Source organism: Lycium barbarum, chromosome 6, assembly GCF_019175385.1.
Source record: "Lycium barbarum isolate Lr01 chromosome 6, ASM1917538v2, whole genome shotgun sequence".
NCBI classification, from domain to species: Eukaryota; Viridiplantae; Streptophyta; class Magnoliopsida; order Solanales; family Solanaceae; genus Lycium; species Lycium barbarum.
In genome coordinates, this window is record NC_083342.1 from 123,866,138 (window position 1) to 123,877,470 (window position 11,333).

General features: G+C 32.6%; 1 protein-coding gene across 1 annotated transcript; it reads left to right on the forward strand.

The window, feature by feature from the left end:
- The first annotated feature begins 6,450 nt into the window (after window positions 1-6,450).
- LOC132598569 (NAC domain-containing protein 35) lies at window positions 6,451-9,076 on the forward strand. The gene is made up of 3 exons (XM_060311522.1): window positions 6,451-6,874; window positions 7,264-7,532; window positions 8,078-9,076. Exons 1-3 carry the CDS (start codon window positions 6,601-6,603, stop codon window positions 8,771-8,773), a joined length of 1,239 nt encoding a protein of 412 aa, XP_060167505.1. The 5' UTR covers window positions 6,451-6,600; the 3' UTR covers window positions 8,774-9,076.
- The last annotated feature ends 2,257 nt before the right edge of the window (window positions 9,077-11,333 follow it).

Genomic DNA, 11,333 nt, shown 5'->3' on the forward strand with positions numbered 1-11,333 from the left:
GTCTCTTTTTACCCCTACTTAAAGTTTTTATTACTTTGTGAACTCTTACAAATTTTGGTAAATTTTGAGAACCTTAAGGGCTTTTTTTATGCCACTAAAGATGTTGATGTCATGGAAAAGATTAGTGGTCCCCACAAAACATGCTTATACATATTTGAGTCTTTTATGAGAAATATATTAAATTTGTTTAAATTAGATATTTCCTTAAGAATTTATTATAGACACTTAAAGAATATAATTATAATGTCAATCAAATTCTATAATAGGATTAATTATTGAATTAAAATATTATTTTTATAATACTGTTTATTAGTTGTTGATGTTAATTACCAATTATCATATGCTATTTAAAAATTTCCCGATTATAGATAAAGTTTTTTATTTTCTCCTATAATTTTGTGTTGTACATGCTGGCAAAAATAAGTAATTAACAAAGATTTCACTTAAGGTAAGATTAGGTTTAAAATCAAAAGAATAAATTCAAATAGACTATCTTTGTTAAATATACTTAAAAATGAATCGAAATTGTAAATTACAGTCCGAAGTACGTTAGTTAATTATGCAAATTTTACGTGCGCACGCTTTCAACATAAAACTTATCTAATAAATTACTATATTAAAAGAGGAACTATAAAATATTATAGTTATAAAAGCAATGTAGTTAAAGAAACCAAACAGTAATAATACTAAACAATTGAAAAAAGTGGAGTATATTTTTTACCTTTTTAATATTAAAATATTTTGCAAAATACTGTATAATCGAAGACAAAATATTTAAATTCAACATGAAAAAGTCATTAAATGTGAATTTCATAAAATGATTTATTAAATTAAGAAAAAGAAAAAGATGTTATTGATGTGCCTTGAAATTACGGGATATTCGATGCTAATTTCTTAAGCTTTTGTAACTCTTCAAGCGCTTTTGGTGTTACTTTTCGTGTACTTATGTCGTTTTGTAGGATAAGATGTCCAGAGAGCATAACAGAGCAAAATAGAGCAAAACAAGCCAAAATAGAATAAGCGTGACCTGCGAGTCGCAGGTCACACATGCGAGCCGCATGTTCTGCAGCAAGTTTGTATAGAGATTTTGGAAATTTGAAGAAATTGGATGCAGCATCTGCGAGCATCACTTGCAAGATGCAGGTACCACCTGCGAGACACATTCATGACCGCATGTGCTGCAAGTCATCTCTGTACATTGCAAGACCTGCGAGAGTTTTGTACAACTTGCGAATCGCAGGTTGAACATGCGATACAACCTGCGAGACGCATGTTGTGCACGCAAGGTATTTTTGTCCAGATTTTGTTCCCGTTTTGGCACTTCTATAAATAGAATGCTAGGGTTTGTAAAACTCATCTTTGGCCATTTCATACAAGTTTTGGAGACTAGGTTCCTACACCACACTTTGGGGTTGAAGATTTAAAGATTTGGTTGAGCATTTCTTAAACCTTTAATTCATTTCTTCAATTCCTTGTTTTGTATTGTATATCTAAGTGTGTAGTATTTATTTTCTTCACTTGAATCTTGTTTATGGAAATATTCTATGATTAAAGTGTTGGATGAAACTCTTGTTTTGCTTATGTATTGAATGATTTTTATTGCTATTGAAGTGGGTCTTTGTTGATTTAATTAATCTTGTTCTTTAATGTTTCTTAAGAGATTAGCTAACCCTAAGACTCGCCCATTTACTTTGATTGAGCTCGGAAGAGGAAATCTAGGTTGGGAAAGAATAATTAACAAGAATTTGGGTCATTAAACCCATCTAATAACTTGAGCTAGGAATAGAAAAGTTACTTGAGATTCAATTGGTTGTGCTTGATATCACACTCTAAGGCTTGGAAAAGCTTAGAGTGAAATTCATTGATTTGGTTGGAAGACTTTCAATGAGATTATAGAAACCATTATCTATTAATACAAACCTGCTCTTAGTTGTAAAATCATAAAATACATTGGATCGTTACTTGAGAGTTTCTTGTATCCATGCTTGTGGCCATTGATCATTTTACTTGCTTTCTAGGTTAGTTTACATTTCCACATTAGTTATAATTTTCTCAAAAACCAAAATATTATCTATCGTTTGGCTTAGCTTGGTAAGTGAAAGTTCCTTACTTTCTTAATCGTCTAGTATATTGTTCCCTGTGGGATCGACCCCGACTCATAGTTGGGTAAATTATATTGCATACGACCGTGTACACTTTCTCTTTGAGGAGTGGATTTGGACGTTATCAGTTATTTATAACATGCATCTTTTGGAAGGAAAATGAAAGCTTAAGGTAAGAACAATTTAATTTAATGGACTTTTCAATATTTTTTTCGTGTGTTTAATTTGACAAAACATCTACAAAAATATCTTTTAATATCAAGGGTCTTAATTATTTGTATTTATTTATAAGTTAACTTTATTGATTTCATCATACAACAATATTTTTTCGCAGTAAATATTTTTGACATTAATTGAATATTGTAATATTTTTTGGTAAAAAATAAGAAGTTTAATTCAAAAAACAAATGAAATTAATTTAACATATGAAAAGCTGAATATGGATCATCGGAGATTTTAGTCTAAAGTATTTAAGTGAAATAGCAATTAGAAAAGCCAATGCTTGCTTCTTCTTTTTTTAATATATAAACTAAAAAAAAAATGTTTTCCCTTAACTTTCGGATAGAAGTCTATTGAAAGTATCAAATTGATGCTAGAAAAACAAAGAAACAATAGCAGAAAATTTTTACAAAATATCTGCAAAATAAATTTTATAAGATCTGTTTGGGCCCGGACTTAGCACAGGCCAAATGAAAATAGTTATGTTGTATATGTGGCACGTAATGGTGGCCCTTTAGTTGCAAAACAGTCAATAACATTACTAGTAGCTAGTTTTTAGTGCCGTCAGTAATTATAATTAACGAGTAATTTGTTCATTATTTAAGTTAAAAATAAGAAAGCAAGATGAAATCAAAGATTAAGTTCCTGTGATATTATTCATGATCATCGTAATTAGTTGCAGAGATCAGTCACGGGATTCTCTTGACAATTGCAAGCAGTCTCCCCCACACTCTATAAGTGGACTCCAACCCATTCCTAACTTAGCTAGGTCTATGCTGCCTCTTTATCCTGCGTCAATTTTGGCTTCTCAAAAAAAAAAAAAAATCGTGTGTATATAAGTTAAATCCGTGTGTATATGTGTGCATGCGCGTTCATGTGAGTGTTTAAACCGAACAAAAATCAATTGATGACCTAAGGAAATTTCTTCAAATGAGAAGCAAACGAAAATATTTTATTAATAGACTCTATGAATTTCTATAATATCTCTTATTCTCTTTTGGTTTCACTTGTTATTAAAATAGCTAGCAGAATCCGTATTTACAATAGTATAAAACCTACTTTAACTCAAAATAAGAAAACCTATTCATATATTAATTTGACTATAAATTCTAACTAGACATGAATTAAAATATCAAATCCTGACCAATTTTGATTTCCTACAATTTTGAATTATTATTTCCAACATTCTCCCATCATTCAAAATCGTATATCTAATTCTTGATCCTCTTGTCACAATCTTCAAATTGTCAAGGCACTTGTTTCCAACCCATCAATCTTCAACCGTCACTCACCTTCTTCCAATTTGTTGAAGCACTTTCTGTTCAACCTTCACAACCGTTGGAGCACTTTCTCTCTAACATTCCATTGTTGAAGCACTTTCTCTTCAACCTTCAATCATTGGAGCACTTTCTCTCCAACATTCCAATTTGTTGATGCACTTTCTCACCAACCTTCAATTGTTGAAGCACTTTCTCTTCGACCTTTACAATCGTTGGAGCACTTTCTCTCCAATATTCCAATTTGTTGATGCACCTTCTCACCAACCTGCAATTGTTGAAGTACTTTCTCTTCAACCTTCAACCGTTGGAGCACTTTTCTCTCCAACATTCCAATTTTGTTGATGCACTTTCTCAACGATCTTCAATTGTTGAAGCACTTTCTCTTTAACCTTCAACCGTTGGAGCACTTTCTCTCCAACATTCCAATTTTATTAATGCACTTTCTCAACAACCTTCAATTGTTGAAGCACTTTCTCTTCTACCTTCACAATCATTGGAGCATTTTCTCTCCGACATTCCAATTTTGTTGATGCACTTTGTCATCAACCCTCAATTGTTGAAGTACTTTCTCTTTAACCTTCACAATCGTTGGAGCACTTTCTCTCCAACATTCCAACTTGTTGATGCACTTTCTCATCAACACCCATTTTTTTTTAACTCACTTCTCCGACTTCTAGAGAAGACAGTTCGTTCCTCTTGTGCATATTTTCTTGCACCTCTTTAAACTTGCAATAGTTTGTTAGTCCTTCTCAGCATGATTGTTTTTCATGCATATCATTAGCCCAATATTTTCCAACATCATCATCATTGGCCAGACGGGCGGCATATATGAGTCATAGCCGCCCGCCGGCAGCGGAAGCTCTTTGATTTTCTACTAGGATCGTCGAAGCTCTGATGCCAATTTGAAGAAAAATATTTTATTAATAGACTCTATGAATCTCTACAATATCTCTTATTCTCTCTTGTTTTCACTTGTTATGAAAATAGCTAGCGGCATCCCTATTTATAATAGTATAAAACCTACTTTAACTCAAAACAACAAAACCTATTCTTATATTAATTTGACTATAAATCCTAACTAGACATGAATTAAAATATCAAATCATAACCAATTTTGATTTCCTATAATTTTGAATTATTATTATTTCCAACACTGCTCAAATAAGTAAACATGCAAAAATCAACATTATAATCACGAGAATATAGGTATTATGGTTCCTAATTAACATTATACGGATGGGGCTCCTCTTCGTTTTCACTCTCTCCATTTTCCTCAAGTTCCTACTTGGATGAAAGACACATGTCATAGTTAATAATTAATGGTTGAGATATAATTGTCCAAATCAAGATCCTAACCATTGTTAGAATAACAAATATTTTCTTCATTTACTCTAGAAAAATTTGACAATCCCAAAATTCTAACTAAAACATTATCTCACCTATAAATTAACCCTAAATTCTTTTTTCTTTTCTATTTATTACGTGCTCTTCCTTTTTCTTTTCTTTTCTTTTTTGTACAGTTCTTCTTAATTTTCCCCCCTACATCCTTCTGGATATGTTCCCATATTTTTTTTATACTTCCTGGTGTAATTTTAATTCAAGAAAAGAAAATTTATAAGTCATTTATATGACACGTAATAAATAGGAAAGAAAGAAAATTTTAGGATTAATTTATAGGTGAGATAATGTTTTAGCTAGAATTTTGGGATTGTCAAATCTTTTTAGAGTAAATAAAGAAAATATTTGTTATTCTAACTATAGTTAGGACCTTGATTTGAGCAATTAGATCTCAATCATTAATTATTAACTATAACATGTGTCTTTCATTCAAATAGGAACTTGGGGAAAATGGAGAGGAGCCCCATCCACATTATACGTATATTACTTTAAAACATGCCTACACATGCGGAATATTAAAATATTCTACTAAACTGCATTATTTAATTGTTAGTAAAGCCTTCCTGTTATAGCAGGTAATACCTTTGATTAACTTTTCACCGGTTTCTTCTTAGATAATCTAATAGGTACTACACACAAAAACAAAAACGAAAAAAAAGGGACACAACAACTCATAATTGTAAAATATTGGAAAAGAAAGTACTACGTAATGGTATAACTCGTAACTAAAGAAAAACAACTTTAATGGGAGATTTAAGAAAGCTCCAAACCCACCGCTAGACATTTATACGTAATTACACTAATATATGTTGAGTAAATATTTCTATTTTAATCTGTGATAGAAGATAATAACTTGTCTTATTTTTCTGATCATTTTTTTTTGTTGTTTTTCACTGTGTGTTTGGTGTTTTTTTTTTTTTTTCTTTTTTCATTCAAATAGCTCGAACCTAAAACCTTTAATTACTTTTGGTGATTTATTTCAATTGATTCTACTTTTTATGAATGATTACAATTAGTTACCTCATGGGATTGTTATACCATCAGGGTGTAGATGTTAAATTTCTTAGAAATAAACTAAGAAATGTGAAATCCTGGATATGAAAGTACTAATAACAATAATAGTAATACAGTAACTAAACAAAAACTACTTTATTAATAGCAGAATTACGAAAGCTCCAAACCCACCGCTAGCCAACCTGTCCTATTATTTGTGAGGTCCCTTTCTCATCTTAACTCAACATCTTCTCATGTAGGGTCGATAGATAGCTATGTAGATCTTTCGATTAACTCCTCCCCCCACCCCACCTCTAATCAACAAAATTAATTGTAAAAATAATATTTTTTTTAAAAAGAACCTCCATTTTTTCTTCTACGTACCCTCTAGAGTAAGAGAGGGTACTATACTTAATAAGACTTTGACTTATGGGTTTATTTGTTACTCAATTTATCAATCTATCTCTCGTCCGCAACTTGCATTATCGTACAATAACTCCAGGTAATATAAATGGACGAAGACTCCCCCCTTTTAACCTAAAAGATATACTTATCATTTTGGGAGTTGGATTCCCTTCGTGACAAGTTACTGTTACTAAAGTATTTTTATGGCAATTGTCCCATTTACTACAAGCGTAATGAGCCAATCCCAACAACAACAAGATGACAACATCGATAACACCATTAAAGGAGATCCTCATCATAATCATGAGGATGATGATGATCATGAACATGACATGGTCATGCCTGGTTTTCGTTTCCATCCTACTGAGGAAGAACTTGTAGAGTTTTACCTTCGCCGTAAGGTTGAAGGCAAACGTTTTAATGTCGAACTCATCACTTTTCTTGATCTTTATCGCTATGACCCGTGGGAGCTTCCTGGTATATACTATTCATTTTTTCCTCTCTTTTTTTTTCTCTCTCAATTCCCAAATTCTTCCTTTCTCCATAATGGTACTAGTGTCGATCAGTTAGAGGTGAATTCAAAATTTAAATTTGATTAGTTCAATCTTTAAGGTTGTTAGACTGAATTCAGTGAACTTTTGTAATTATGACTTCATAATTAGGTATTTTCGTTGAAATTTTAGTGTTTTTTTCATAGATATATCTACATCCTATATCAAAACTGTTGGGTTTACACTTGTTGTACAAATTGCTTAATCAACTTTTCGGTGCTAGCTAGCACATAATTTGGATTATATTGAGTTTATGTGGGGGGTTTTTTTTTTTGTTTGGAAGTTTTATAACTTTATTTTCTTTGTTGGATTTAGCTTTGGCAGCAATTGGAGAGAAGGAATGGTATTTCTATGTGCCAAGAGATAGGAAGTACAGAAATGGGGATAGGCCTAATAGGGTCACAACTTCAGGTTATTGGAAAGCTACTGGAGCCGATAGAATGATTCGAAGTGAAAATTCGCGGTCGATTGGCCTGAAAAAGACATTGGTTTTCTACTCAGGCAAGGCTCCTAAAGGCATAAGAAGTAGCTGGATTATGAATGAATATCGTCTTCCACACCATGAGACTGAACGCCTACAAAAGGTACAGTCAATTCTCAAAACTTGCTCTAACTAAAATATGAGGAGCTTCAGAAATTCTTTCTTTTGTTTGATGGTTTTTTGGTGTTCTTGATTATAGCAAAGATGTCCATAAATATTTATCAAGCTTGACTATTGAACTTTCTGTTTATTTCGGAGAGGGAAGCTAAATAAATCTATATATGTTATAGTTCCAAATGGCTCATTAGAAAACCTAGTTATTAATTCATTCTCCTCCTCTTTGGGTTCTCATAGTTTCATAAAGGTCTAGATGCTTAGACACAGAAAGAAACTTAGATGATAAAGCAAAGATGAAAGCAGGCAATATATGAGGAAGAAAATTGTAAAGATCGAAGAAATGTGTTCTAGTTGATTGAGTTCTTAAATGCCAGTAAAAAAAGGCAGTACCAATTAAAACGCATGAAAGTTATAAATGAGGATTCATTTCACTGACCTCCTCCTCCTTTCTTTAAATTCACAAGCACAAGATGTCAAATTCCGATTGTTATACTCCATAAGATATTACACATCTCTTCTTTGTTTTTTCAGGCAGAAATTTCACTTTGTCGTGTCTATAAAAGAGCCGGAGTGGACGACCATCCATCTCTCCCACGATCACTTCTAACAACAAGGGCGTCATCATCTTCTTCTTCAAGAGGAACAACTTCCATCAAGAAACAACAAGTAGCACAACAAGATTCGTCATTAATCTCTCCATTGTTTGTAGGACAATCTTCCCAACAAATCGACGAAAAATTAAGTACTGAAACAAGTGCAAGCAGCACTAGCACTGATCACCATTACCATCATCATGTTGCTACATCACTTGGGCTCAATTCCCTTTCAAATTCTTACACTAACATCGCGTTAGACCCCATGGGGGGCGGTGTCACTTCAGCACTCACAACATCCACCTTGTCCTTGACACCTTTCACTTCATTGATATCATCAACAAATACTAGTGGTGTTATAGTGGATGATTTCCAGAAACTAATCAACTTAGAGCAGGCCGTCGCGTTTCATAATAACCAGCTCCATTTTCATAATCCCATTAACCATCCTGTTATTGCAGCCCAGCAATTTTCTCCATTATTATTGCAGCAGCCACAATTAGCATCACAACAGCCACAATCTTTACTGCTTCAAGGGTCGTCGGCTTTTTCGGACAGATTGTGGGAATGGAATATTAATCAAACAGATGCAAACTGCAAAGATCACTACCAAGCCAATAATCCGTTCAAGTAATCATTTCATCACTGAACTGAACATATATATATATATATTCATATAGATATCTTACTATATTGTCTACTGATATATTATTTTAGTTGTTGTATCATAAGTGAGGAGCAGTGATCAAAATAATGCAGTGCCTTTGTTAGGGTTTCGGGTAATTCTTGGTTAGAGTACTAGTATTATTTTAAGTGTTTGTAATTTCTCTAGTTACTTTCAGCAGTACTTGATTAAATTAGCTGCATGTGATGAGTCAGTTCTACTTTTCTAAGGAAAAGGTTAATCCATCTTCTTAGGGTTTTAAATTAACTTTTATGCTAATGTATCCAACTTTTTTTCTTTTTGTTTTTCTCAAGTAAAATGCCTTTTAGTGTGCAAGTTCCAGAAGCTATGTATGGGAGTATGACTTTAAACTTTTCAATAAGCAAGATGAAAAACCAGCTACTTACATCAAGAAATATTTTAGGTATCAAAACAATTTCCTGATGTCCCTTCATTATTCAGGTAGTTCACCAAAAATGATAACGAGGCAAAATACTCCCTCTCTCGTCCCAATTTATGTGATGCACTTTCGTTCTTTATTTGTCAAAGTGCATCACATAAATTGTGACAGAGGGTGATTTTCTATTGATGACAAAAAATAACTTTCATATCAATTGCTTGTGATGAAATTCTTACATCCCTTGTTACTTAAGAAATACGGGGAGAAAAAAAGCAAAAACAAAACAAAAGAGTTCAATCTCATGTTACACATTGAAGTTTTTGGAATGAAAATGGATGAACTCAGAAAGCAGTCTGTCAATAACACACTGTTATACATGAGAAATAATGATGTAATTATTTATTCACAAACGACTATGAAGAGACAAAGCTACAATAGCGAAAGGTTGGAAAAGGAGTTGGGCCATATAATTTCACAAGCCAACATCTAAACAGAAGACAAATGATTTGTATTAAGATTTGCCTCTATAGTTCTGGCAGTAACTAATCCATTACAAAGATTTCATTGTTTAGTAAAAAAATAAAATTTTTGCACGGATTGCCCTTCATACGGACTGGTCTTTTATTTTATTTTTCCTTGGTCCTTATTATTTAATGAAAATATCCAAATATACTTCGCTCGGCATAAATTCTGTAACATTTTTATCTTTGAAAATTAAACTTTTGTCTCGCTCGGCACAAGTTCCGTAGGAATTAGGCAGCATAAGTTATGTAGTATTTTGCAGATTATGTTGAGTCTTTTGAAAGTTTTGCCTTTTCCGGCATGACTTGTGTGGATGTGATGATACACATGCCGAAGTGCTAGCTAAACGCTAAGTCGCTAACTATGCAGAGCGAAATCTAAACTTATGCTTTTTTTTCAGATTATGTTGAATGTTAAAAGTTTTGTCTTGTTCGGCATAACTTGTGAGGAAGTTATGATACATATGCCGAAGCTAAATGATAACTATGCCGGCTTAAATTTAATTTATGTCACGCCAAAAGTGTTGAATGACCAAAATTAAAGACCACAAATTGAGGGGTAAAAATTAAAAAACCACCCCGAGATAGGAGCATTTGTGCGAATAACCCGTAAAAAACAGTATCAAAATTAAATTTCCCTGGTTGTATCCACAGCTATATTAATGCTTGGAATTATCTGTCCTATCAGTTAGCTTGAAAAGTTCTTTAGATATAGATTTATATTTGCACTGGTAGCTTTATTAACTCTGTCCGTTCACCTAATATCGTAGCTTGAGGAGACGAGGGAAAAATTACTTAATTATGTAATTTTGGCTGTGCAATTTAATTTGGAGAGGTCTAGGAGTAAGTGGTTTGTCTTGAATTTGGGCGGATAAGAAATAGCTTTAACGCTGCCCAAATTACTTGGGCTGAACGAATTGCCCTTATTTTGGAGTGTTATTTAATTTTTGTCCATTAAATTGGTAATCTTTAATTTTTGCCCTTCGTTAGAACCCCTTGGTTTCGGGTTCGAACTCCTGCTCAGTCAAAAAAATTTAAAAAAAATCGCACTGTAGAGTTTGAATTCGTAAGGCAGAGATTTGCATGCAAAACTCTACCTCAGGCAGAATTTTGCTACCTTCAGGCATGACAAAATTCTCCCTTAAGGCGAAGTTTTGCCTTATATTTGAAGGTAAAACTCTCCCTTAAGGCCTAACTTTGCTACAAAACTTTGCCTTGTGAAATTGTCTTTTTTTTTTATTTTTACTGAGCCGGGGTTCGAACTCCAAACTTCATGGTATTAAGCGAAAGAGACAAAAATTAAAGATTACCAATTTGAGGGACAAAAATTAAAGACCAGTGCATTTGAAGGACACTCCGCGCAAAAAAAAAAAAATGAAATGGTCATGATGAAAATGAGTTAGACAAGTATAATCCAACTTACGCACTCTTAGAAAGTTTAATTAATTTATTTATTTTCTTATAATTTGTGTAATTATCAAACAAAACTAATTTTGTTTTTCTCTTTTTTATTATACCTATATATAACATATCCAAAAAAAAAAAAATTATTTAAATATTTTAACAAGGTTTCTCACGGGTCAATTTAGATTACATTCTTAGCTCAAAT

Coding starts and splice junctions, on each gene's coding strand:
- LOC132598569 (XM_060311522.1), top strand. CDS start 6,601: ATGGCAATTGTCCCATTTACTACAAGCGTAATGAGCCAATCCCAACAA. Junction 6,875..7,263: donor TGACCCGTGGGAGCTTCCTG/GTATATACTATT, acceptor TGTTGGATTTAG/CTTTGGCAGCAATTGGAGAG. Junction 7,533..8,077: donor AGACTGAACGCCTACAAAAG/GTACAGTCAATT, acceptor TTGTTTTTTCAG/GCAGAAATTTCACTTTGTCG.